The 27131-nt window shown below is 42.7% G+C and overlaps 1 protein-coding gene across 1 annotated transcript in view; it reads left to right on the top strand.

Moving 5' to 3' along the window:
- The window catches only part of OCIAD1 (OCIA domain containing 1), a 241657-nt gene that overhangs the window by 155275 nt on the left and 59251 nt on the right, over window positions 1-27131 (top strand). Inside the window, exons 3-4 of the mRNA XM_085642115.1 lie at window positions 13124-13177; window positions 20890-20937. Of these exons, the coding sequence (XP_085498241.1) occupies window positions 13124-13177; window positions 20890-20937 (102 nt within the window). The remainder of the gene's footprint in view (window positions 1-13123; window positions 13178-20889; window positions 20938-27131) is intronic.

Genomic DNA, 27131 nt, shown 5'->3' with positions numbered 1-27131 from the left:
AACAAGGCTTCCAGCCTTGACGGGTACGTTAATTTGTTTGGTGAAACATTTAGAGGCAAGTTAGAGGTTTCGATGGCACAAAGATTAAATTCTTTCCTTGACCCAGAAGCCATAACTCACACTGTGATGGAATTTAAAACAATTTTAATACTCCATTCTAACGAAAACCTCAATATCTGCGAGACGTATCGCCCAGTAGCTTTATCCAATTCCGATTCCAAACTAAAATTCTGTGTCATTGTTTGGAGAAAATCTGGCCTCTTATTGTTCAACCTACACAATAGGCTTCATTCACGGGAGGCAAACGGGTGACAATATCTGACTGGTCCTGGATCTCTGTCAAGTAGCTAAGATACAAACATGTGCATGGTTTTCCTGTCCCTCAATGCAGAGAAGGCTTTTGAAAGGCTAGTTTGGTGATACTTGTTTAAAGTTCTCGATTACACTAAGCTCAAGGGATTTCTTAAATCTAATTTTGTGTCTACTTCGACTAGGCCTAAAATCAATCCACGCCACTGTGCTAAAACCAACTTGGAAGGGGCACAACAGTGGTGGCCACTTTCTTCTAATATGTTTACTTTGGGATGGGCACCGTTGGTGCAGAAAATATTTCTTAACCCTTCTATCACAGACTTTAAAGTAGGACACTGCATTTACAAATGAGTTTATATTACTGACGATATATTTTGCTTTCTTACTGATAGAGAGATTTTGATTCAGGCTCTCATTATGGAATGATTTCTCTAGAGTTTCTGGATATAAAATCGGCTACTTCAAATCAGTAGTAGTGGGGCTGTTTCATATTTACTATAAAAGCATGAAGGCAAGAACTATACATAGCCAATACACCCCATTTACTGAATAGTCTTTACAAAGACTTATACCGATGGGTGAAGTTGGAATTTTCTTGGTTTGGGAGGATTGCATGTATTGAGATTAACTTTTTACTTAGATTACTTTATGTAGTCTAATCCTTGTCATTGTTGATACCCAAGGACTTTTTGCTTACTATACAAACTAAAATATTTACTTTTACTTGGAAAGGGATGACTCCCCAAATGTCCAGGAAAATTTTTCTCAGACACGAGCATGGGTATATTCGAGCAACCCTACTTCGCCCCCTACTTGATTTAACTAGCCTCTTTAGTACGAAACTTTAGGTCCATGTTAAAAGGCAATTTTCAGATAAACCAATACACATATTGCTCTGGTTGCCATTCAAGGTGAAATCTCAAAATACTCTATTGTGTTTAGCTCCAATTACGTTATTCTATTGTTCATCTCGTGTTAGATGCGATAGAGTAACATCATATCCCTCCCTGATGTTTTGACAACCCGGATTTCCCACCGGGGTTGCTTACTTGGTTCCGAAGCGCCACTCTTACTGTTGCTGATTTCTATTGTAAGGGTAAACCGATGCCTTCAGCGGAGATTATTCTCCATTGGGAGCTGGATGTTACTCACACTCTTTATTAGACGCAGTGTATACATTAGATTACCTCGAGGCCATGCTAGAAACAGGCTATGAAGGCAGATTTCTCCTCCATAGAATCCCTTATGAAGGAAAGTGTGAATAAGAAGGCATTACCCGATTATATCACTTACTGTATGCTCCCCCTGTAGATTTTAAACCACAGCATGCTCTAGTGGGAATTGTAATTGAGGATTACCCTAGATAAAGCAGTCTGGTATCCTGTTTGGGAACTAGCCAAATGCATTTTGTACACTACATAAAGAAAATAGCTACAAAATACTTTTGAGATGGTACCTGACGCAGAACTGTTGCAGTGCCATGTTTGTTTCATCCACTATATGTTGGTGTTGTTGAAAAGAGAGACGTTTTGTGACACATATGTGGTCATTCTGTGAGATAACCGATTATAAATCGAATAAAGGAAATAGCAGGGTTGGAGGTTGGCTTGCACCCCACAGTTTTGATTCTAGGCCATGTATAGAAGGATTCCAACTGCCCAATAACTACATCCAGCAGAAAACGTACGCACTTCTTAATAGCTGCCCGCCTAACAATAACAGCAGTGGAAATCCCATACCTCTCCTACCTTAAAACTTTGGTGGATTACATTTTGGTTAATATCGCCCATAATTTGCACATCTGGTGTTTGTAACGGCATCTCTGCGGATGAATTGGCTGATGACAATATCACTACTTCGCATTGTGGGATGTATTGATCAGTTTGGTATTGGTAGGGGTGGATGGAGACTCCTGGGCATTGGATTTGACATATCAATTAGGATAAAACCTACAATCTTCGGTTTGGGCCGGGTGGGAATTGAATTTGATTGCTTGAGAGTAGATGCAATAGTTTTGGATGAGTATATGTCTGGTGCCTTGAGCTGGGACACGCTTGTTAATTGTTTGATTCTGTTAGCTGTTGTAATTATTTTTAATTTCACTGCATTGGCAGCCTGAGCATGTTTGTTGGTTTCCTGATGGAGCTTCTTTCTTTGTCCTGCACATATATTATTTAGGGGAAACGATGCTCATCATTTATCGCTCTATATACACACGCCTCTGGGCTGTTGAGCTTCGTAGCATAAAATGTATGTTCTACATGTTTTTCTAAAATACGCTTAAAAAATATCCTCCCCATAAAAAGATGCATTTCATAGTAGCATTAATAACTGTCTTACTACCTTTCTGTTAAAACATCTGTTAGCTGTACGTGCTGTACATTTTCTAAAATTAAAACATAAAAAAGAACCCTCCGGACTGCACCCCACTTTCCTCAGCGTCTTTCGAATTTGCTGTTATCATCGACCTCTTGAAATTAAAAATATGGACTGATGACAATTGCTTCTCCCTTTCAGCTTTCTGCCAAACGGTTTATTTAATTTAATTTAACTTTTTTATGTGGGGTTTTTGTTAAGCTCTGAAAATCAATTTGGAGTAGCCTCAAAGCGGTTGCACAGAACTTTCTGTTCTTTCTAACAAACTGCTCTGTACCCAGTGCTTTAAGGGACTGGCAAAGGATGTAGTTTTTAGGTCTGGCCTACAGACACCTTCTGGGTGTCTATTGTTGAAAGACCTTTTCTGAACCATACCAGAAACTTGCAGTGGGCTTAGAACAAGCTAAATGCTTATCATTGGTTGGCCTTCTTGTCACTTTTATTTGCTTGCTTTTTACTTTTTTGCTTTCCTTCCTCTTGTGTTTGTCTCTCCCCCAGAGCATAGCTTCTGATGGGCACTTCTAACCACAGATTCCTCCCCTGTAGAGTATTCCCATGCATCAGACATCATGTTGGCTGACTCTGCGACTGCCTTGCCCTGCCCTAGAAGTGACAGTGAAGACATATTTATGCACCACCCCTGCATGCTGACATCAATTAATGTCTTTGTGCACCCTGTGAAACAGAACCAGAGGTTCACTTCCAAGTTTTTCAGTCCCCCGACAATTCCAAAACTACAAGTCAGTGTGCCAAAGAAGACAAATTTCTTAGAATTCAAGCTGTGCCATGACTGTAGGAAGCAGATGTCGATCACTGACCCCCACGACATGTCCTCTGGTGCTTGGGCTCTGGCCACAACATTGTATGTCCTGATGCACCCGAAGGCGATCAGAGAGCGGGAGATAAAGGTGTATGAAGTCATGCTTCAGTTCATTCTTTTTTTTCTATATTGTTTCTGTTGTTTTCTTTGTCTGTTTTCATTTAATTCCTCAGCTCTGGGCCTCTGTGCTTTGTACCAACCACTAGATAAGTTTTAATGATTCAGTCTCTTACCTCCCACATACCCTATCTAATCCATCCATCCATGAATCAAATGTATACTACCCACAATGCTTGCTTTACAGATTTTAGCGCATATGGTCTAGGATCTTAACTCCCCTGTAAAAAGGAAAATGTGGCTGAAATGGCTTCGCACAAGGAGAGTTCACGTTTGAAGCAGAGGTCCCACTCCAAGTCGTGAGGTTGCGGCTACCCCGGGTCATGAGACTGTTCTGTCGCCAAATCCTAGTCCTGTTCCGCTTCATTCAGTAAATCAAAGTTATAGGTACGCCACATGGGCAAAAAGGCCAAGCAGGATTCAACCCTCTCACGTGACTGAAAGTTAGGCATGAAGCTGCGCAGTCAGCATTCTAGGGGCCCTTCTGTCCCTGTGCCCACCGACTCTAAGTCCAAACCAAGGCTTGTCCCAGTACTCCCCAAACTTCCTTGGCTGTCATTGATCCTGCTGAAGATTGAGCCCATGCTCCAAATTTTCACGATGCTACAGTCTCCCTCTTCAGCGCCTCTGGACTACATAGAACTGCAGGGCCCACCAGTTCCACTTCTGCCAGCATGTCCCTCATGAGCGCTGGCTCATCCCATGAGATGTGCTCACAGCCCTGTGCCAAAGCCTATCCATACTTCTACGCCTGCCCTAGGGTCCATGCCTATTTCTTCTGTGCAGGTATTGCTGATGACTCTCCAGGTGGGTGTGATCCAAATGTTGGTCTCCAACCTTAAGCAGATGATGGCCCACATCTAGGCTATTTCGCGCTATGAAATAACAAAGGCACAACTAACCATAACGGAACCCAGCTGACCGCTTTTTTCACAAGGCCGATACTAAGAGAGGCTGGAGGCTCTGCTCTGCTCTGTCAGTCCTTGACCAATCAGCATTTAAGTGCAGCTTATCTCCCCAGGGTTATCCAAGGCACTGGGGTGCAGTGAGCCTTAGTCAAAGAGACAGGTCTCGAGTCCCTTCCTAAAATTGTCAAGTGAGGGGGAGGTTCGGAGTTGGAGTGGGAGGTCATTAGACGGCGAGGTGGGAGAAAGAGCGGCGTCCACTGAAGCTCTGTCGGATGCGGGGAATGTGTGCGAGTTAAGTGGATCAGAGCTGTCTGGTCAGTCGGTGGAAGGTCAGGTGGTTGATGTAGGAGGGTCCTGCGTTGTGGATGGCCTTGTTGGCGAGAGTCAGCAGCTTACACCAGCATCTCTTTGGAATGGGTAGCCAGTGGAGGTTTCCTAGGTGGTGGGTGATGCTGGACCGTTTGTGGACGTCTAGTTTTCTTGATGGTTTGTAGTTGTTTAAGGAGGTGGGTAGCGGATCTGGTGTTGAGGGCATTTCTGTAGTCTAGTCGGCTGGTGACTAGGGCTTGGGTTACTGTTTTCCTGTTGCTGATGGGGATCCACTACCTGAAAATCTTGCGAAGCATGCGGAAGCAGAAGGGGGTAACTGCGTTGACCTGAGGCATCATGGAGAGGTTACTGTCCAGGATGATGCCAAGGTTACGGACGTGGTTGGTGAGAGTAGGTGGGGGTCCGAGTGCCGAGGGGCTCCATATGTCATCTAATGGGTAAAGAACTTCGGTCTTGTGTCTGTTCAGTTTCAGGCAGTTGGATTTCCTCCAGTTGGCAACGTTGGTCATGGCGTTCTGGAAGTTGCGTTTGTGGCAGTGTCTTCCGTGAGGGAGAGGATGAGTTGGGTGTCATCTGCGTATGAGATGATGTTGATTCTGTGGGTGCGGATGATGTCAGCCAATGGGGTCATGTAGACGTTGAAGAGGGTGGGGCTTAGAGATGGTCCCTGGGGGACTCCACAGATGATGATCTTGGGTTCTGAGGTGAATAGAGAAAGGTGGATTCTTTGTGCATACTGTGAGGAAGGAGGAAGGAGGAGATCCACTTCCGAGTGTTGTCTCTGATGCTGATGTGGTGGAGTCTAGCAATGAGGGTGTGGTGGGATACGGTGTTGAAGGCCACTGAGAGGTCGAGGAGGATCAGGGCGGTTGGCTCGCCACTGTCTAGGATGGCCCTGATGTTGTCGGTTGCAGCTATCAAGGCGGTGTCAGTGCTGTGGTTTGAGTTGAGCCTGGATGGGAGGCACTAAGTAGGTTCTTTCCTCCCATGTGATCAGTGAGCTGGCAGTTGATGGCTTTCTCCAGGACGTTGGCCGGGAAGGGGAGCTGTGAGGTAGGGCGGTAGTTCTTGAGCTCGCTGGGGTCGGCAGAGGTGATGGAAGAGTTGAGGATGGTGGCGAGTGTGCTGCTGATTTCCTTCTGTCCCAGGTTGACGATGTAGTGGGGGCAGTGGTCTGTCAGTGCTCGAGGGTAAATGAAGGTCATGATCGTCATTGTGATGGACTTGGTGAGTCCATTTGGTGAAGTGGCTGTGAGAGTTGTCGGTGTGTCAGGAGGTGGTTGAGGTCGGATGGCTGCTGGTCGAAGTTGCTGTAGATGTCTGCTATCTTGTTGTGCAAGTAGTCTGCCAGGAGTCCCAGAGTGCTAGGGAAGGGCGGATTGAGGTCTCGGTGGCATGAGAGTTCTCTAACGATGCTGAAAGGCTCTTTTGTGTGATTGGTGCTTGTCTTTTGAAGGTGGTGAGGTCTGAAGGGATTTTGCTGGAGGGCAATTCTCTCTCCAGTCGTTTGCACTCACTTTTGAAGGCAGGGAGTTCGGGGTGAAACAACTGGCATGTTTGGTGGATCTTCTGGTGCTGGTCATTTTCATGGGGTCGATAGTGGTGGCGCAGTTGGTAATCCTGTCTGAGAAGTTTTGGGTAGCTATCTCGAAGTTGCTGAGGTGTGAGATCTGTTGGCGTTGAGTGTGGCAGTCCACTGGGGCTTTGTAATTCTGTTACAACTTCAGCGCACAGGGTGGGGGGAAGTGGCGGTGTGTAGTGTTGAGCCTCTGATGGTGAAGTGGACTATATTGTGGTCTGTCCAGGTGAGTTCGGGGATGTCGCTGAATTTGATTCTGTCGTTGGCTGTAAAGATGGGGTCGAGGATGTGTCCTGTGCACTGTGTGGGGTTGATGACTAGTTGCGTGGGTCCGACGTTGCTCAGGCTTTCCAGGAGTTTGGCGGAGTTGGGGGGGTCATTGATCGTTGAGGTGGAAGTTGAGGTCGCCAAGGAAAATATCGTTCCTGGAGTCGATTGCCAAGAGGGTGATGATTTTGGTGATGTCGCAGAAGCCAGGGCGGGAGCACAGGGGGCTGTAGGCGAGGGTTCCTCTGGCAATTTTGTTTGTGTTGATTCGGATCCCGAAGTTGAGGTATTTCAAGATTGTTGAGGTTTCGTCGGTGGTAGTGCAATAGAGGCTCTCCTTGTGGATGATGGTGACGCCTCCTCCATGTCTGTTGGCCCGGTCCCTGTGTATCAACTTGTAGCCATGGAGCATTGTGGTTGCAGTGTCAGGGGTTGAGGACGGCATGAGCCAGATCTTAATGCTGAACATTACTTTGATGGTAGTGGTGATGGTATCCCAGATTTCAATGGCGTGCTTGCAAAGGGATCTGACATTGAGCAGCATGCACTGTGCTGTTCCACAACAAAATCAGGTTTACTTACTGAAATTCTCCAAACTGGGGCTGGCCTCTACAGAACCACTATTGCTCTTCTATGAGGCAATTATGGATACTCAAATTACCACTTGGCTGAATATCACGTCAGCTTATCTCCTCCAGTCAGTCTACCTGTTGCTAGGTGACATAAACCTGCTCCTGATGACCCATTATTCCTCTCTTGGCACTTGACTTCAGAAGGTTTTGTGTTACAAGCATCGACTTATAATGTTAATCAAAATGCTTTCCCTTGTGCACAGGAAATCAAATTATAATTACATATTTGGAAAGAAATTGTTCTCTTAAGCTAGCCTTGCCGTATGGTCTTCTGCACAGATACACGCATTCACTGAGGAATACTACTAGTGGAATCTAATCTTGCCAGCCATCCCAGAAGATCTCAGAGACTCCTTTGCTCAGAACATCTAAGATGGGCAGGTTGCGGCAAAGTATATCTTGCATATTGGCCTCAGTGATACAGACTACGTGGGTCGTGCCATGGGCGCCAGCGTACAGTCAGGTGGCACACTTAGGTGTGTGCAACTGGATTTTGAAGAATGTCCAAGCATTCCTGATGGACATAGCCTTTAACAGCTCTAGACTTTTACGGGAGAAGGCCGACCAAGCGTTAAGAGAGGTTTAAAGATAGCCATGCGCTGGCCTACTCCTTAGTATTCGACTCCACAGCTCATCAATTTTAACAGTAATGAAGAAGTTTCAAAGGGCAACTTGTGAGGCCTAGAATACAGAAAGTGGCAGCCCTCCCAACCTGTTCAGCAACCAGCTCAGACCTTTCACGGGTTTCAGGGAGCTCGATGGTAGCCGAAGTCATTCACATCAGCAGGGACCAAAATCCTCTAATTCCTCCTCCCCATCATCAGTGGCCACCAAGCTGCACTGATTTTCATTTTTAGAATGACAACCAACATTTGTTCCCTGGATGTAAATCCATCATGTTGAATCGATGGGTATTGCACATCATTCAAAGGGTCTACTGCCTACCTTTATTTCCAACATGAATTTTCCCTGTCTCCGCTCAGACCATGCTACCATCCTTATGCAGGAGGTCAGTCTCCTCTTGGCCACCAGTCAGAAATATACCAAGGGTGTTGCTGCTTCCTCACATCCAAGAAGGATGGAGAACTTAGACCCATTTTTGACCTCCGGCCTTTGGATACCTTAATACAGACTGACAAATTCAAAATGCGTACTGTGCCTCAGGATCTTTCTGCACTTTGCCGAGGGGATGTCCTAGGACTTACAGGACACGTATTTTCAAGTGATAGTTTTGCAGTCCCACATAGTTTATATGTGGTTCACAGTGGGGGCGAAACAGTTCCAATTTCTTATTCTACTCTTTGACCTCACCCCGGCCCCTCAGATGTCTAAAAAGGAGGTGGTGGCAGACAATCTTTGCTATTCTGGAATGCATGTATTACAGTACCTCGTCCATTGGTTGCTCAAGGTAGGCTCACCACAGTCAGTTGCAGATCACTGTGGCTGACGGTCACCCTTCTGCCATCCCTGGGATTTTCTATCAGTGTACTGAAGTCCTGACACCAATGCAGATGGTTCACCTTATACTGGGCTATCCTGGCACAGTGGCATTCAAGGCCTTTCCACTGCCACAGCGGGTCATGGACCTTCTGGATATGGCATTGTACTCAGCCCTGGGTCTTGGGGAGGATGGTTCTGATGTTCCTCGGACTCCTAGCCTCATGCATCCTCCTTGTCCCGAGTGCCAGATAACACATGTGGGACCTTTGGTTTCAGTGAGCTCGGCACCACTGGGGTAGTCTGTCTGACCCCATACGTACCACAGAAGATAGATCCCGCGGAACTTCAATGGTAGCCAGCAGACACCCACCTGATGTGGTAGATCATTTTGCCTACACTCCATGAATTCACAGTAGTGGTGGATGCATTGTCTCTGGGTTACATGGGGTCACCTGGGAGAGGTGGACATTGGGTATGTGGTCTCCAGCAGAGCGCCAGCTCCACATCAGTCCATTGCAGCTTCAAGCCATATGGCTAACCCTTTAAGCCTTCCAACCAGCAATCAAAGGAAGGCTTGGTCAGGTTCATATGGACAACACTCCGCCATGTGGTACTCCAGCAAGCATGGCAGGGCTCTTGGGCCTTATTCCAGGAGGCCCTGTGCTAGGTGGCTAGATCAGCAGGGGATTTTTCCAGGGACTAATCACCTCAAAAGTTCTATGGAAGCCAGAGCGGACGAACTTGCCAGACATCAGCTGGTGCATCACAAATGGTTTTTTCATTCCAGGGTGATTCAAGGCATCTACAATCAGTGAGGTGGGCCTTTTTGGATATTTTCGCTACTCCCAAGAACACCACTACTGCTTGCTGACGTTTCAACAAGGAAGGTTTTTAGGAAACACATTTCATCTGTTATGGAATACAGGCCTCCTATACGCATTCACAGCACTTCCTCTTCTAACTAGAGTCTTGAAGAAAATCTTGACAGACCGAGCTCAAGTCATCTTGATCGGCCCAGATTGGGCCAGGAGGGTGAGGTATTCTGATCTCTGGAGCCTGAGTATTTAATCTGGCTACCCCTTTGAGAGGACCTTTATGTCTCAAAAACAGGGCAGGTTCCTGCACTTGAATATTCAGAACCTAAACCTCTATGCATGGAGATAGAACAGTGGCAACTGAACAGTTTTGATGTGATCTTGGCAACCAAACGTCCTGCTACGAAATGTATGTCTCTGGATTTTGGAAGTTGTTTGTGGCCTGATGTGGGATCTGTCGGCTTGAGCTCTTACGGACTATATTATCAGACGCTCTACATGTTGGTGCCAATGAGACTTTACTGTCCAAACTGCAGGTGGTGCAGAATACTGCAGCTAAACTTGTGTAAAATATCCCATCTGGTTCTCCCTCTGCTCCATCTGGTTCTCCCTCTGCTCCAATACTACGCTCTCTGCATTGACTACCTATTAGGAAAAGGCTCATCTTTAAGATGTGCTGCCTTACCTATAAAACCCTGAATTGCAATGCCCCAGCCTCTCTACAAAATAGACTTGGATACTATCACCCAACCAAATTGATGAGATCCACAGACAAAGCCCTACTTAAAATTGCACGGATCCATATTTTCAGATTTGGTGGGAGGTCTTTCTCCTACCTGGGCCCCTTCTACTGGAATAAACTTCCCCTACCAATTCGCGTGTGTACAGATCTGGGAAAGTTTTGAAAAACTCCTAAAACATGACTGTTTTAGTTAGTTTTGCTAGTATTCTACTTCAGCAGAAGCTCTGAGATATTCCTCCGGGGATGCTTTGCCATGCTATACTAAGTGATGCTAACATAACATATTGTTTATATTTTTGTTGGCCCAACAAGGGTTTGCAGTGGGCACAGTCAGAGGTCTCAAGTCGACCCTTTATGTTTGCTAGACCAGACTTCAATCTTTAAGTCACCTGTTGTGATGCATTTTCTGAAAGGCTTAACATGAGTCCATGAAACTGTTCATTATGCCTCATTCGGACCTTAAATTGATCTTCACATTTCTCATGTGCATGGCGTTCGAGCCCAGGCACAATTGTACCTTGCGGCTCTTGACTGCTAAGACAGTCTTCCTTTTTCCAACCAGTTTTGCAATTCTTGTCTGTGAACAGCAAGCACTGTCAATATAAATTCAGTGCATCTCTTTCTTTCCTGACAAGTTAGTGCTGAGGACCTGGGCTGCCTTTCTGACTAATGTGGTATCACTCTTCAATGTAGGACAATCATTTACCCTACTAGCATATTTCTGTCTGTCACTTTCTTCTAAATTGAGGAGAAGCAAAGAGATTCCTAAGCTTCTATATCGAACACACAAAGAAATATTGTGTTGATGATCAGCTTTTCGTGGGGTTTGCTGGTGCCAAACAGGAAAAGGTGGCACAGAAAATAGCTCTGTCATGTTAGATCGTCCAATGCATAATGGTGTTCTACGCTCTAGTGGAGAAGGAGCCCCCCAGAGACCTTTAGGCTTGTCCTACCAGGGCTAAGGCCAATACAATGGTATTAGTAATGGGAGGTCCTGTTTTATACCTCTGTCAGGCTGCTACATGGGTCTTAGTGCACAGGTTCACCAAGCACTACTGCCTTGACAGTCAAGTCTACAGAGAGTGTAATTTGCCCACTCGATCCTGCAAAACATTTTCAACTACTTCGACTCTCTATCTTTTGCGAGATACTGCTTGGGTATCTATTCTGCTGTTGAGGAGTCTGCGGTTGGAAGTATCCATCAGAAGAACATCCTGATAACACTCTTTCTTGGGTAAATTGTATCCAACTAAAAAATCCTGACTGCTCTCCTGCCCCCCCTGTTTTGTGGAGTGGATAGCTACACATTATGAAATGGTCGCAAGTTGATTTTCGGCAACCTGTCTGATTTGATCTTGTTTGAGACTGGCAAATACTAACGAAACAGAAATTGACATCAACTGCAGGAATAGTGCCTGTAAGTGATTCTGCTGCGTCACTTCTGGGGCGTCTTGAGGCTGTCACAGAGTTAAACCGTGTCCCTTGGCAACATGCAGGATCTATCGCTTTCAAGGTCTCCGAATCCAGTTTCGGACCTGATAATATTTCACAATTGCAGCTCTTGCAGTTAGAGTATCCACCAGTGTGAACATTACAATAGGTAAGTGAGCTTTTCTTCTTTACCATCCTTTTGACTGAATGAGTTGTATCCTTCCACTGCTCATATTCTTGGAACTTTTTCTTATAGCACTTTGTGAGAGTGCATCCTTTTTCTAGCTCTCTCTCGTGTGCTGCATGCGCTCCGTGTTGCTCCCTCCAGACACCACTCCCAACTCATCAATTTCTATCCCCACACGTGCCTAACATTTTATCCTAAATGTTTTTCCTCTCCTCCTTTGCTTCCCCTTGCATTCAGTTATATCCCATTTGCTCCTCCATTATGGCTCGCCCAACTCTCCCTTGCAATGTTTAAAAACAAAATGGTTTCTTTTTAGTGCAACTCAGCAACTGCCAATCACCGCTGGGCCTCAACTTTTTTTTAAAAAATGCGCTTTTGTGTACATTTACATGTTTTTTTATGTACTGCTACAAGATTGTCATCTGCCATCTTGAAACAAACATACAAATATATTTTTAGATGTTCCTTGCATACGCTACCACGTTTTTGCTGGCACTGCTATATTGCTGAAAAAGGTACCTTATGTGGCCAAAAGAGGCCCCAAGGGACACCTGTGGTACTGCACCCTTTCCTTCCTTTGGGCACATTAGAACAGTAAATGTTGCTGTACCCACAATAATGTGCTGCATAGGTAAATACATTGAAGGTCCCAAAGGCGGGACGGTTTGAATTGCAAATGCTTGTTTAAATTTACCAATGCTTCTTAGATTTGTAAATAAAAAAAAGTCACCTATATCATTTCGTAGGCACACACATGCGCAATGATGCATGCGTGCGCCGACAAAGTGCCACAGCTGCATATTTGTACCTTTTTTGGCGTTTTCTTTTTTCCACCTTTTGTCAGGAAAAATGCTTTTTGTCAATGCTGCACAACATTGGCACAGATAATAGCTTGAGAAGGTGTGAGTGCTATTGAATGTTCCAAAGCTTGATATAACAGCAAATTCAGAATTAACTGACCCTTTGTAAGTCAACCCAAATCATCAACTTCTCCTAAACTGCTTGAAGTTAGGGGCTTTTGAAAACCTGCTTAATTTGTCAACGATATATCAAATGAAATGTATGGAGAGCATCTCATAAAGCAAATGGGTTTGCAAGCTAATGTGGCAGCTAATTGTACTTTATGTATCGAGTGGTAAAACGATTTTCACTTTGTTTTTTCCGCAGCGCTTCCCTTTTCAGCAGTAAGCATGGTGCTCACCCAGGGTCTCATTTCCAGAGGTAAATTACACAAGTATGCCGAAATGTTTTACTGTTGTCCTTTGCATTTCACAAATTGGCAGCTTGTCTACGGACTTGTGCTTCCAAAAGACATTTGCGGCCTATACGGAACTACAGCTAACCAATCGACCTGCTCTCCCACATACAGGTGTATTGTGTGGAGGATGTTGTATGCCTTTTTCAGCCTACACATGATCTTAGTTTCACATAGAAATACATTGTGCAAATCTCTCTACACGTTTCATCTCAGTAGTACTTGTGCATTAGTCTAGTGAAAGTGCTGTGTGAAATTTCACAGTGAAATATTTGGGAACATGGAGACTTTGGTAATGAACGGACTGATGGAAGCTGCCACAAGTAGAAACAGTGTAAGTTGTTGGTGCTACGCTGTATTTAATATCCTGTAATATTGTCGAGTTGGCCATTTTACTAGCTCGTTCTTTAAATCTTCTAGATATCATTTGAATTGAGAATGAAACTTTGATAGTAAATTAACTTTTGTATACATTATTTTATTGTGACTAAAGACACAATAAGACAGTTGTCAAAAGTTAATTTCAGTCATAGGAATATTAAATATTCTGAAGCAGGCCAATGCATAGAATATTAGAGATTGGTAAAAGGGTGGAAACATGCAGGCAAACAGTAACAAACTCACTTTCAAACAAACAGCGGGATTGGTCTATACTGACTGACTATACACAGAAAGAGATATTCTGCATGAACCTTGTTAAAATGCATATACTAATGGTAAATGGCATTTGTAAAGCGTTTACACAGCAGTGTGTGCAATGGTCCTGAGGCTAAAAGCAGCATAATGGAGCTTCTTTAAATATTGGATCAAGAGCGCTGTGTAAACCACAAGATCTTGATTGTTTGTTGAAAGTTCAGAAAGTAATTATTCATTCTGATGGCGAGAGGACGCAGGTGCCACAGCATGGGTATCAAAGCATGGAAACAACAGCCCCCAAACTGTTCCTTTCTAAATCGAGGAACATGAGACAGCATTGCTATGGTAGACTGAAGACGGATCTTTATGAAAGCAAGAGAATTGTCCTGCATGTACAGTGGCTTTGGAAGAAGACCTGAAGGTACTTTGTACTTTGCCAGAGAGACAGCATAAAGAAGACGAAATAGGCTTGACACGAGAGAATCTAAGAGCGCCCATGATCACTTGACCTGCGTGATTTTATGCTGTATGAAGCCACCTTAGTCTTCAGTTGGTGCAATCCTAGATCCACGGAGCTTGCATAACTCCAATGAGAAATGACTGCGCGGATTTTCTGTAGACTAATTGTGGGTTTCGGTGGTGCAAACAGAGGAAAGACAGTGCAGAAGCATACTTTATCCTGATAACTAAGACGATTGTTCTTTCCATCAAACTTTGCTAGGCCTTCATCTTAAAGGATTCTCCCGAGATCTCTACGGCTCATTACACCAGGACAAAATCCACGACTACAGCTCAGCAGTCACATGGGCATCTGTCCATACCATCATCAGGCTGTTTTGATTTGCATGTTTGCAAGTAGAGCCATTTTGCCTGTTCAGTCCTTTAGGGCTTCATGGTGTAAGTCCATTCCTCAGACCCAACTCTTTGGAGGGGTCCTTGCTTTGGTACTGATTTCCAAGGTGAGTAACCTGTGGTGGGAAGTACCAGAAAGAGTAGTACCAAAGATTGGTCACTTATTCTTCATGGTTCTCCAGTACAAGCTCTTCAGGAGTGTTGTGTTGCAGGTTCACCTACCCTAAGAATGTCTTGTACAATAGTGGCACATAACAGTACAGTTTTAAAATCCTACCCCACCAAGTACATTCTCAGTCATATGTTATGACAACCATTATGTTAGGTCCAGCATTGTATTAGTGGTGGCTAAGTCATGCCATGGATGTCTACAATATGCCACAAATTGCCACCATTATCCATGGCCAGCATTGCACCGGTGGTGGGCATCAGCATGCCACGGATGTCCACAGTATGCCAGGAATTACTACTATAAAATCAGGACTGCTATTATACCAGGGGTGAAAATAGTCATGGCACGGAGGGCCACAATATGCCAGGAACTGCCACCATTATGCCAGGACCAGCATTTCGAAGGACTGGTATCATTGTTGCATAAATGCACTGTGCCAGGAATTACCAGCATTATGCCAGGGTCAGCATTATTACAAAGGTGAGCATCTACATGCCATGGATACCCATTAAGTGACCAGATTTAACAATATTTTGTCAGTGCCATTATTGTCCTAGTCTTCTGCATCATGCCATGGATTCCCAGATGTTGTTATGAATTCCCCAGTTTTATGCCAGGCATGGGCCCTATAATTATACACATGTAGACACGAAAACATAAACTTTTTGCAGGCAAAGATACACACAAGTGCAGAGTAAGACACACATACAACGCATAGCTTACATTCTACTGCCTCTGTAATACCAACTTCTACCCGGCTGCCTCAGATGTTCCTCACCACACAAGCACTCGGCTCCGGCCGCTCCTTCCCAGTAAGCATGGCAATTACCAGCAATATGGAGGAGGAGTCGGTGGTAGCTTCAGCAGAGCAGTGGAAAACTGCACTTAAGGAAGTATATAGGAAGGTTTCCCCACCCAACAGGCCTGGGGGAGGAGTGGCGGAGGGCCAGGACACAAGTGCTGTGTGGGCCATTATGGCTAGCCATGCACATGGTGTCCCAAATTAAAACTTCAGTGTTTATATGACCGACCAACACCACCACTACTGACACCACCACCACACCACATTATGGGTAACTGGATGAAACGTTCTAGGGGAACACCTGTAGTCTTTCTTTCCAGAGGATAAGATTAAAAAGCCTCTTCCACTGGACTAGAGTCACACTGCCACCACCAACAGTTGTTTCATAGCCTGCGATGAGGGGACGTGCCATCCCTAGGTCAGGGTTTCACTCTAGTTGATCCCTGTTAACAAATCTGGCCTCTGCTGATGGACCAAATATGGAGCACGCACATTCTACTCACTGATTGCCAAATTGAAGAAAAACGTAATACAACGTAGGAAAAAGGCTTATTTGGCAGATCAGAACAGCTTGTCCAAGTCGCGCAGCTATATCTACTTTATATTTAGTTACTCTGCTAAGAAAATAGCATTTGAGGGGGAGAAAGAGTGGTGCGTCTTTAGTTATTCAATCCTTGGCCTCTCCTTGGTGATGTAATACTTGTCTCCATGCCCATCAAGGGATCGAACAGTAAAACAAGTTATTCAAAACTCCCTGTTGACATGGTGAGGGTTTGGCTTACAGGGGTCTATGGCCTGGTCCTAGTCGATTCTATAAGGTATTTCTCTCCCACCTGGACGAATTACCTTGTAAAGAGTGGCAAAGCTTAATATGTCTTCAGAATTAGTATCTGATTGGTGATAAATCTGAACATGCCTGGGAATTAATATGTGATTGGTGCAAAATCTGAGCAGATCCTGAACCATTGATCAAGTGGCTGCCTGGCGGTCGTCAGTGGCCCTGCTTGACAGTTGCAGGATGGCACAGTACATTCATTGCAGCCACAAAGAGCCCAGTCCTGGCCAGTTCAGAGACGAGGAGAGAGATATCCGGTTGAGCTGCAGAAAGACCACTTATCTTCTTGCCTTCTACCACAGCCCATACTATTAAGCTGGCTATCAGCCTCTGCGTTAGCAGCCCGGTCAGCCGCTCTAAACTCGAGATAAGATATTATGTTAACGCTAAGCGAGAATTTAGGTATGTTTGTCCTCTTTGTGTCACCATTGCACGAGAAATTATGGAATGTAGAGTTCAAGTGCAAGCATAACATTTGCATGAAATTCCTTACAAAATTATGCTGTGATATTGCCTCGTTCTCAGGAATGATTTCCCCACTGAACCCTTGAAGGGGCGGGGAAGGATGTATGTGTGGGTGTGGGTGTCTGTGTTTCTATGTGTCTGTGACCAGTGGCAGGTGCCTTAAAAAAAAAATTTAAAAAAAGGGTGAAAAATCTTAATTACGTGTTCTTTAATATTAAAGATCATAATAATAATAAAAATAATACTTTATGTATTGCACAGCTTACACTGAATAGTTTACTTTCTCCTTTACATTCGTGTCCTGTGGTTGTGTTGTCACAGTCCGTGCCCAAGTCAAACGGTTACAGGCTGTACAGTCACACAGCCAGTCAGGCCTGCTTTGGTATCCACACATGCAAAGTCATGCAGGTTTCAAACCTGCATATTTTACCTACTATCATCTACAGCTCTGGCATATTGAGTGGAAAGATGTGGTCTTGGGAAGGGCTAACACAGCATGCATGGTATACACGTTTACTTGTCAACTTCAGCCAGGAATTTAGGTCTATCTGCAGTAAACTTCTATTATAAATAATGATTATTCCAGCTGAGGCTAGTACTAATCATAAATCAACTATGTAGTAGTTAGTGTGAGATGGGTAGGAGCTGGTGAGGATGTGGGGGTTAATCAATACTGGAACCATTAAAATAGCCAGGCAGGGTTATCGTTTGGAACTCTACAAGGCAGTTATGGAAGAGATCAAGATAGGTGTGAGATACCTTCCCTCAAATGTGAACACAAGGAAATGTGATGCACATTGTCATGAGGACGATACTGTTCTTCTTGAATGGACAACAATTGGGCTTCTGAGAAGATGTGTGGTGCCATACTGTGCATAAGAGATAACACCCTAAGTCCTAATCAAGGCAAGACTAAAATAGAAGTTTTTGCACAGGTCCGAGATGCAGTCACATTTGGGAAACACTTGACTGGAATACTGAAGAAGTTCATCACTATAGGTCTTGGCCTTCTCTTTTTAGTGGTTCCTCTTTGGTGGGACTTATAAAAGAGGCTTTCATGTAGGAAAAGATCAATCGTACCCTTCGTCTCTATAAACCTAAATGTAAATATTGAGGCTCAGTGTTTTACCAACTATTGGGGGAGATCAGTGCTAGGCTAAGAGCTTCTGAGATATATGTGAGTGGGACTCGAGCACAGAAAAAACGACTAGGCCTTAAAGACAAGTGAGAGAAACTTCTTCAGAAACTGGTACCAATAAGTAGATTTCAAGCATGAATAAAATCATTTAGTGCTAAGTCTTCTTTATTTTCTTTAGCGAGTTCTGTTGAGTGGCTGGTTGAGTTTATATCATGGAGATGAAATACATAGAAATAATCGGGACTTGGTTATCTTTACTTGGATAAACGTTATCTGAGAAAAATGAATTCTGTGCAGATTGGTGGAGGATACAGAGAAATATGAATTTAAACAAATTAAATGTAGAGTTAAAGATCAAAGAAAAGGCAAGAACAAAATCACTGGGATGTAGCAGGAAATCACGAGTGACAAAGACTATGAAGACAAATATTGAATTAAGACCAGAGGAGTATCTTAAGGGAATGTCCTCATTGCTACTAAGAAAGTTTTTCACCAAACTAAGAATGTCTTTGTTGGCACTGTGGCAAAGAACTGGGTTATAGACAGAGATGCACAATTAATCCACACCTGGAATATGTTCTTATAGCATCGTCTGCAATTCCTGCCTAACTCACGTTTTTAATCATAGACTCGGCCATCAATAGTCTCTTTCTTATTACTCCCCTAGTTCTCATTCAGTCATTCCATAGCAGGGGAAGGTCTTAAGGTAATGACCAGAAACAACACCTTTTGTGCAGTGCAGAGAGCAGGAGAGTCTTTAAAGTCTGCATCTGTCCTGTAATAGTGGTTGAAGTCTGCTCAATCGGTCCAGCAGGTATGTCCTTGACATACAGGAATCACTTGCACATCCAGCTGGCTGACCCCCACATGAACTGATGGAGTTTCTGTAGGTTTAAGTTATTAAAAGCACTGGCATCGGACAACTTTTAATTGGCCTGGTAGGCTAGTGCACCATTTCTATTTCAGTAGTTTTAAGCTTCCTTGCTTTGATTGGCCAGTCCATCTCATTCTACTTTCCAACTGGCGCCAGGTGCTATCCCCTTGATTGTGTTCTTTGAACTCTACCTGGAATTGTCCTTGCTGTTCAGAATATGCTTTATTGTACTTCCCAGAGATTGCTTGTGCACATGCCACACAACTGAACATGCAACTGGACGATAACTTCTACTTTCCCCCATTCTGTGAGTGACATTTGTCCTATGCTTATGAGGTATGCACGTCAGTTTGCTCAAAATTGGGGATATATTTCTGGCCATAAAATCTCTTTTTTCCATTCACTTAGGTCAATAGGGCTCTATTCAGGCTGAGAATCATAACTGTATGTATAATCACTTTCACATCCCCCATGAAATCTGTTTTGAACTGGAATTGCACATTCTGCCTTGATAATGGGTTTACACCTCAGCTGGTGGAGGCCTCATTCTAGACTAGTGGGAGACGCTAGCTAAAAATGTTTGCACCCGAGTCCTACATTGTTCAGGAAGAGACGTTCAGTAAAAAAAGTAATGCTCCTAGGTTCTTCGTTACTCAACACTGATGTCAAGTGTACTCCCAGTGCTGATGAGCACATACCCTTTTCACCAGAGCCAGTTTCCCTCATATTGCAAAGGCATGTCAGTTTTACTGAGCTGTAGAGGCTAACTGCATAGACCTGCGGTACATTCTGGATCCTATTTCCCTGCTTAGAGGAGAGATCTATTTTACCTAGTCCTCCTGAATTGTTTGTTTTCAACCCCTTCTAATATTCTTTTTTGGTAACATGTTAGCTCAAGTTTGAAAACTAAGGGAACTGGATTTAGGAGTAAAGGACAGCTTTGTGCCTCCAGCTTGTCTAACAGCGCAGTGGTGGTAACAATTACTTCCCTGTGCTGCTATCTCAGTTACAATCCTAGTAGTATTGCTCTACATCTGAAGAATTTAGAACTCGGGGGTTGGGGGAGTGGGAAACTGAATGTTACTGTTTGGCTCTATAGATTAGGACAGCGGTTTATAGCCTTTTGATCTCTGTGGACCCCTTATTAATTATGACTGGAATCCGGGGATCACACCCCCCCCAACCCTGAATCATTATTTGAAGCTGCCTCCAGCCTAAGCAATTTCTATGATTTCAACTTCAAAACAATACACCAGGGTAGCTGACTCCGGCGCGCAGGGCTCGCGGTTTGATCCCCGGCGGCAGCTCAGATCAGCACTATGTGACTCTGGGCAATAGCTCACTTAATCTCCTTGACGTCTCCCAGCACCTTGAGACCCTTAGGGGTGAGTAGTTTGTGCTTTACTAATACCGGATTTAGATTTAAAATACAGAAACCAATATACACCAAATAAATGCCCAAAGATTGACATATTTTGTCTAATTCACAATCAAATATAGAAATAAAATTCACATTTTCAATTTTGCTTCTTGACTTGTATATACTTTATTAATTTCAATGTATTAATTGTAATATTAAATTTGGTAACACAGTTGCGGACCGACCCCTGCGCAAATCTCGCGGACCCCTAAGGGTCCTCCGACTACAGCTTAAGAACTACTAGAATTTAGGAGAAACACACTGCACACCAAATGGCCTCGACCTTACTAGTAGATGAAAGAACAATCCCAACTCCTGCCTCAGAGTGGTTCATGTTTTCACACTAATTGACAATAGAAGAAACCCTGTACTTAAATACCCAACTTACTCCTAGCGAGCGACTTTTAAAGAGTGAGCATGAAGATGTTTTAGCGGTGGCCTAGGCAGCCAATATAAAAGTATTAACAATGATTTTTATTTTTAGGAATATTGACAGCCTCCTCAAGATTTGGTTCTCTTCCAAAAGTTGCATGTAAGTATAAAATGTGCAATATGTTAGTCATTCAACAGTTGTAAGACGAAGTCCCAGCTCAGTGATGTGGCAAAGTTAGGTTATAGGAAATTCTCCTCCTTATTTCTCTGATGCTAAAGTTAAAAGGGAAGCTTCCACAAAAAAAGAAACAAATTCCAGACTTCAGTGAGATTTTTACATTTTTGTGGCTATGGTGCGGGGAGAATCAATCCCTTGACATTTGTGGCAAACACAGAATTCTCGAAGCCTGCAGTGTTGTTGTACCCTACTCCATATCCCCTTTATCCTCATTTGTCCCTCATATCTTCTTAAGGTATATTTTAGCCACTGTAAAATTGATCCAGTTCGGGGGAGGCACCGTGGGTGAGGGCTATGGCCACTGGGTTTCTGTGTTCTTCACAAATGTAAAGGTTGATTTCATGTTTAGTTAGGTTTCATTTCAATTCATGAAGAAGTCCTTTTGAAGTACTTTTTGGAATGTGATATCTTCTGTGAAGGTTTGACTTAAGGTGAATAAAACTTTGATTTTGCATGCAATCCTGTCTTTGTTTCCTTGACACTTTCTCTGCAACTCCATACCCTCTTCTAATGGATCCCCATCAGCCTCCTGTGACTCTCTTTCAGTCCCAATATTTTCTCATCAGCCCCCATGCCCACCCTTGTTGCCACTAAAATGCTGTACGCTTCCCATCCGCTTCCGTAGCGACTGCCATCTTGTCTTGTTTTTCTACGGTCCTACTGTTTCCCCAATAACACACTATGTATTTTCCCCAACTCCTTTCTCTTAACCTGGACTTCTCTTTAGTCCCTCATTTTTTTGCATTGGTCTCTCTCTTCCGCTCCACCTTTCAGTGGCTACCTTTTGGTCCCCATATTTTCGAATCAGGCCATGTGTTATCCCCATTTCCCACTCCTACATCTCTTCATCCACTTCCCATGTTGTTATGATTAAAGGAGGAGTACTCTAGCCGAGGTTAGGTTATACATGAAGGTTTTATTGATCTTGGTTGTTAAGATGGTCTTCTAGTAAGTTATGTAGTATGATCTGTAATTAGCCCCACCAGGAGCAGCCTCCCTGCTGCTCAGCCCATACTCCAACTGACACTGCACATCACAGGCATCCTCACATTCCATTACATCACCATGCACACCAACGTTCCACACAGCATGCTCACACTGGCTGAGCAGCAGAGGCAGAGAAACAGGAAAGATGTGTAATACCATAAACCAGATATAACACATGTCTACCTCACGCTCTCTGTGATCCTTCTTTAGCCTTCCATGTCCCCCCTTTTTTTTCTCCATGTATTCCCCTTATAATTGAGTGACGAGTGGAATTGTCTTTGCCTCTCCTTTAATGTTCATGACTGTCCCATTGTAGTAATTGTTAATCAACTGCTTCAATGCAGCTGTGCAGCTGCCGTCTATTTGCAGTACTGGCCATTACACGTTTCTTTATTAACAATCTTAAATGAAAATAGGCACAATTACTAACCTACTAAATCTAAAGGCATACTTGCTTTCAAAGGATCAGTAGTCTGATTGGTTAAATCAGTGATTGCAAAGAAGTACAAAAGGAGTGCAGGTACAAACATTGGGGTAGCAATTAAAACGTCTGAATATCTTTTAGATGACCCCACTAGCAGCATACCAGACGCTCCTTGTAGTAACTCTTTACTCATATCCCCCTCTTTTTTTAGTTATAGTCTGGAGAGCCTTGATCTTGTGTCAAATTTTAAGTGTTTTTAAACATTTCAAACTAAAATGGTGTGACTTGTTATCCCTACATATTACTGTGCATTCTTGAATTGCTACAAATAAATAGACCTAATTTGGGTATACCTGGTTCAGCAACTGACACGTGCGATATGATTTCAAAATCAGAGTAAGACTAGTTACTGAAGGTTTGGGGAGGGGTAGAGCGAAGGCTATGTTTTGGAGAATGTGTTATGTCCGTGTCAGGCAACCTTGAATTTTGTGGTGGATATTGTTTTTCAGTTCTGCTAGAGTGGGATCTGGGTAGGTGCTTAACCTAACTTTTACCAAGCGGGTGGGAAGGGGCAAATTTATAAATGGGTTTAAACAATGAGCACGTTCTAACGCGTGCTCTCTTTCCACCGCATCATTCTTCAGTTCCCAACTTTGAGCTATCTCATACCTCATTTAAGTTTGGACAAAACGTGGGCGTACGTCTCACACTTCTCCCCGTGGAATTAACAATGCAGTGTGTACAGCTAAGCCGAGTTGGAATGTAACTCCAAGTTGATATTGAGACACAGATATTCCATCAGCATTTATATATTTTGGTCCTTGCACATGAGACTAGTTTCTGGTAATTGGTGCTTATTTTCTGGCTGTTCTGCAGAGGATGTTTTCTAGCGTTTTCCCAAAATGTTGACATTAATGGTTTATTAGTAGTTACAAAAATGACACTGAAGACGCTTTTATGATTTAAAAATAAATAAATGGATCTTACGGCTACATGTAAGCAATCTATAGTGGGTGAACTGGGGTATGAAGCGCTGTGTTAAGATTGCGTTATTTTGATGCAGGAGATCATCTCCACTGAAATCCACGTAACTTTGTGAGCTCATTTATTCCCAGATACTTTTCTAACGGTTCAGTCATACTTTTTAGAAATTTAGTTTTTTAAGCTCAATTTACAGTTTTTAATGGCTGAATTGTATAGTATGTGATTAATGTTTTTGAATAGACAAATTCACTGCTTTTCAACATCAGGAATTTATTTTTCCATCAACAACATAAGTGAATGTCTATTTGAGTAACATTTAATTATCTTGATAGTTAGCACACATTGTCTGTTGTTTTTCAATGGGATTAAAATTATGAATCTTCATCAAAGAAAATAAATAGTACTAATGAGAATGCATCTATTGCCCTAGTGAACCTGAGAACTACAGCAACGTATAATTCTTCAGAATGTTCGGTCACCTGCAGAAATATTTATGGAACAGTATATTATCTTGATTCTTTTTAGTCGCAGTGTTTACCCATCTCTTTCTAATCGTCTCAACCCTTTCCTCTGTTCCACAATTGCAGTAAAAACAGTTTTTCGGTTTGTCAATATGGAAATATTTGCTTCTGTTGGGACGTTACCATTTTAACCTGGAGACTTGTGCAATGAAAATATATTATGTTAATAAATTCAGGCATTGCAAGGAGAGAGAACACTTAGCATTTTATATCTCTATTTTCAAGATCCACTTCAGGGTCTAAACTTCTTCATTGTCACTAAGATGGCAAGGCATTTGTACTTACCCAAAGACTTTTTCTATTTACATGCTTTGCTAATCATCACCTTTTTCCTTCAAGTGGGAATGCCCTCTAGCTTATATTAGGTGTTGAATAGTATGATTTTTACTATAAACACTTAACTATAGTTGTTTTTAAATCTTTATAATTGTATTTATATTGTACAAAACACAAAGTATGGCTTCAGTAGTCGGCTCACCAAGCATCACAGCACAGTTAGGTTAAATCATTATATAAGTGTCATTTGACATTCACAACTGATGTCCTCAAGCATATTTTAACTGTGATAGTATATGCTGTGGTCGTCCTACCTTTATTTTTAGGACCAAAACTCTGGCAACTCACCTTTAAGTTTGTATCCTTCGTCAAAAAACTTTCAGAATGTTTTTCAGTGATGTTAAAGCAATTAAGGTAAATCTCATCTGCCATCCCTAGAGGAAGACAAGGTGTCCTAGATAACATCTAGTACAGCGGTACCCTAAACTGAGAAATCTGGCCTATTTAATTAACGATTTATTGATGAAACCTTGAAGCAATCCATGTGGGTCAGAAGTAACAGGTACTACCCAACCACAAGGCAAGACTCCGGCCACCTCTGCTCAGGAAGTGTTTTCTAGAAGGCAGTAGTAACATGCCAGGTGGATAAGGTCTTCTGGGGAATGGTCACCAGCGTTTGTATACTTCTGATCGATGTTGTGCAGTCTAGCAAGAATGTAATTCAGTTTAATTCACAATGTTGCCAGTAATATATTCTAAGTCCTGCCTATGATGGTACTCCTCTGCCAAGATCTGCTGCCAGTTGAAGGTGTGCATAGCTTTTGCACGTGCTCTTTTCACAAATTGTATTCCATAGTGAGGGAGATTCAATTATATTAGAGTGTAGGAGATTGAGAACCAAAAAAAATAACAAGTAATGTTCTCTAAGAAGCTGGCTTTTGTGAGGTACTCCCTATCCACCAAAGTGGCAGACCTTCAAATGACCCAGTGTATTTTTCTAATCTGTACCCAATACCTGAGAGTGAGCCAGATGCTTGTCTCCTGAAAAAATAGGATGGGAGATTCCACACTATATTATTTAGGATACTTAAGCACACACTTTATTAGCTCCACTTTATTTACTTTGGGTCCTTATTTCACAAATAAGCTGTGGAGCATCGATCCCGGTTTAAAAATCAGAATTATCATTGGCAAGTATGAATAATGGCGCAATTACTATAGAAATAATTTTAAAACCAACAGTTATTTGCAACGTGATGGTGAACATTGTTATTGGTCAGGAAAGTACAATTAAAGAAAACACTAAAAATATTAGTAAGATTCTCAGTATGGTGGCTTCAGGAAGTGTCATGAACTACAAAAGAAACAACAAAAATACCAACATGACTCTGGAAACTAGCAGAAAAGTAGATTGAATGACCAGAGGAAGACATTTAAATATTGACCCACAAGGGACCAGCAACTCGTATGGAGCACATGTGGCGAAACGTTCAGATATGGGAGTACTAGGGCACAAGGATAAGAGGATTCCCCTGAGTGTGTGGCGTGTAATAAAGTAGTAAGAACAGGAGGTGAGTTTTTAAATCCATGTTTGGCTAGAATTCGTTTTTTAAATTATTTATAAAACCCAAAGGCTGCTGAATTATTTACAGCATATTTCAAAGTCCCCCTGCTAAAGGGAACAGAGTCCCGAAACATGTAGAGGTTGTTTTCTCAAAAAACAAGCACAGGTTTTGAAACTAGAATGATATGTATACCACAAGCAGAGATACAGAAAAGAAGATAACTATATATAATTGTACGAATGAAGGTGGAATTAATGTATTACTCACGTTGTGCATGATTTGTTTTCAGTTGTCATTCTTGATTCAAATCCGATTCCGCACTGTGACGTATTTGCCACAAAGCCAACTGTGTGGCCTACACTTTGTGATAACAAGACTGTGCTAAATATGACTCCAAAGTGCCTGGAGCTGTTACAGACCCTTAATAACTTTATTTAAGTTCTATAAAATAGAGACATGGTTCATATGTGTGGATAAGGATGTGGGACAACAGAAGATTGGGGTACCAAAACTTCCAAACTATAAAAATGCAAAAAAACTAATTACAGAAATAGTTAAGTTATCAATTGATGTATGAAGATCAGTGAATCAGTGTAGTTGCATTTCGGCACTATCTTTAGAGCTTTCAGAAAAGGATGACTTGTTCCAGTACATAGATATACAATAACATTCAGTGCGGTGAAAGACCCTCTATGATTTTTAAAAGGTAGCTACTTTTCCAAATTTTTACATTCTGCTGTTTACTGTGGCTGACAGTTTCTCCTTTGTGTAAATGTTCCAAACTTTTGTCCAACAAAGAGGTCAATGGAGCAGGTGTGTGCTGTTGTGAGTCTAGCAGCTAAAAACAGGTGTGTAATTAGTTTGCCTGTTAAAGTCTTGAGTGGGTAGACACTATTTTCCTCTTATTCCACCCAATAACCGAGCAGTGGAACTGAGTCGTAGCCACACCTCTGTGACATACTTGTTATGAACTAGAACTTCTTTCCAGTAGGACTGGATGTGCACGCGAAGCCATCGCATATCAAGTGTTCCATCAATTCTTCCTACATATGCCTGAGTTACCAAACATCACCTTTAATCTGGATGGAATAAAGAGCCATTTATTGATTACATAGCAATAATTTTCTTAATGTTGATTGCATAGAGATGATAGTGCCAGTCTAGACTATTGTTATTTCAATATATAGAATTTTCATTATTGTTCTTCTAAGTATATTGTAAGTTAAAAAGGAAAGCCAACAATCCCTTTTTTAGTTTATAAATTAGGGTTTCTCCTGGAGCCTTCTGTTTGCTTGGTGACTTCGTATGGTTCCAATGCAACTGGTGAGATAGTTGATAGACATCTCTGTGTGAGATATT

This window comes from Triturus cristatus, chromosome 2_2 (genome assembly GCF_964204655.1).
Source record: "Triturus cristatus chromosome 2_2, aTriCri1.1, whole genome shotgun sequence".
Taxonomy (NCBI): domain Eukaryota; kingdom Metazoa; phylum Chordata; class Amphibia; order Caudata; family Salamandridae; genus Triturus; species Triturus cristatus.
This window is presented reverse-complemented; position numbering and strand designations above follow the sequence as displayed.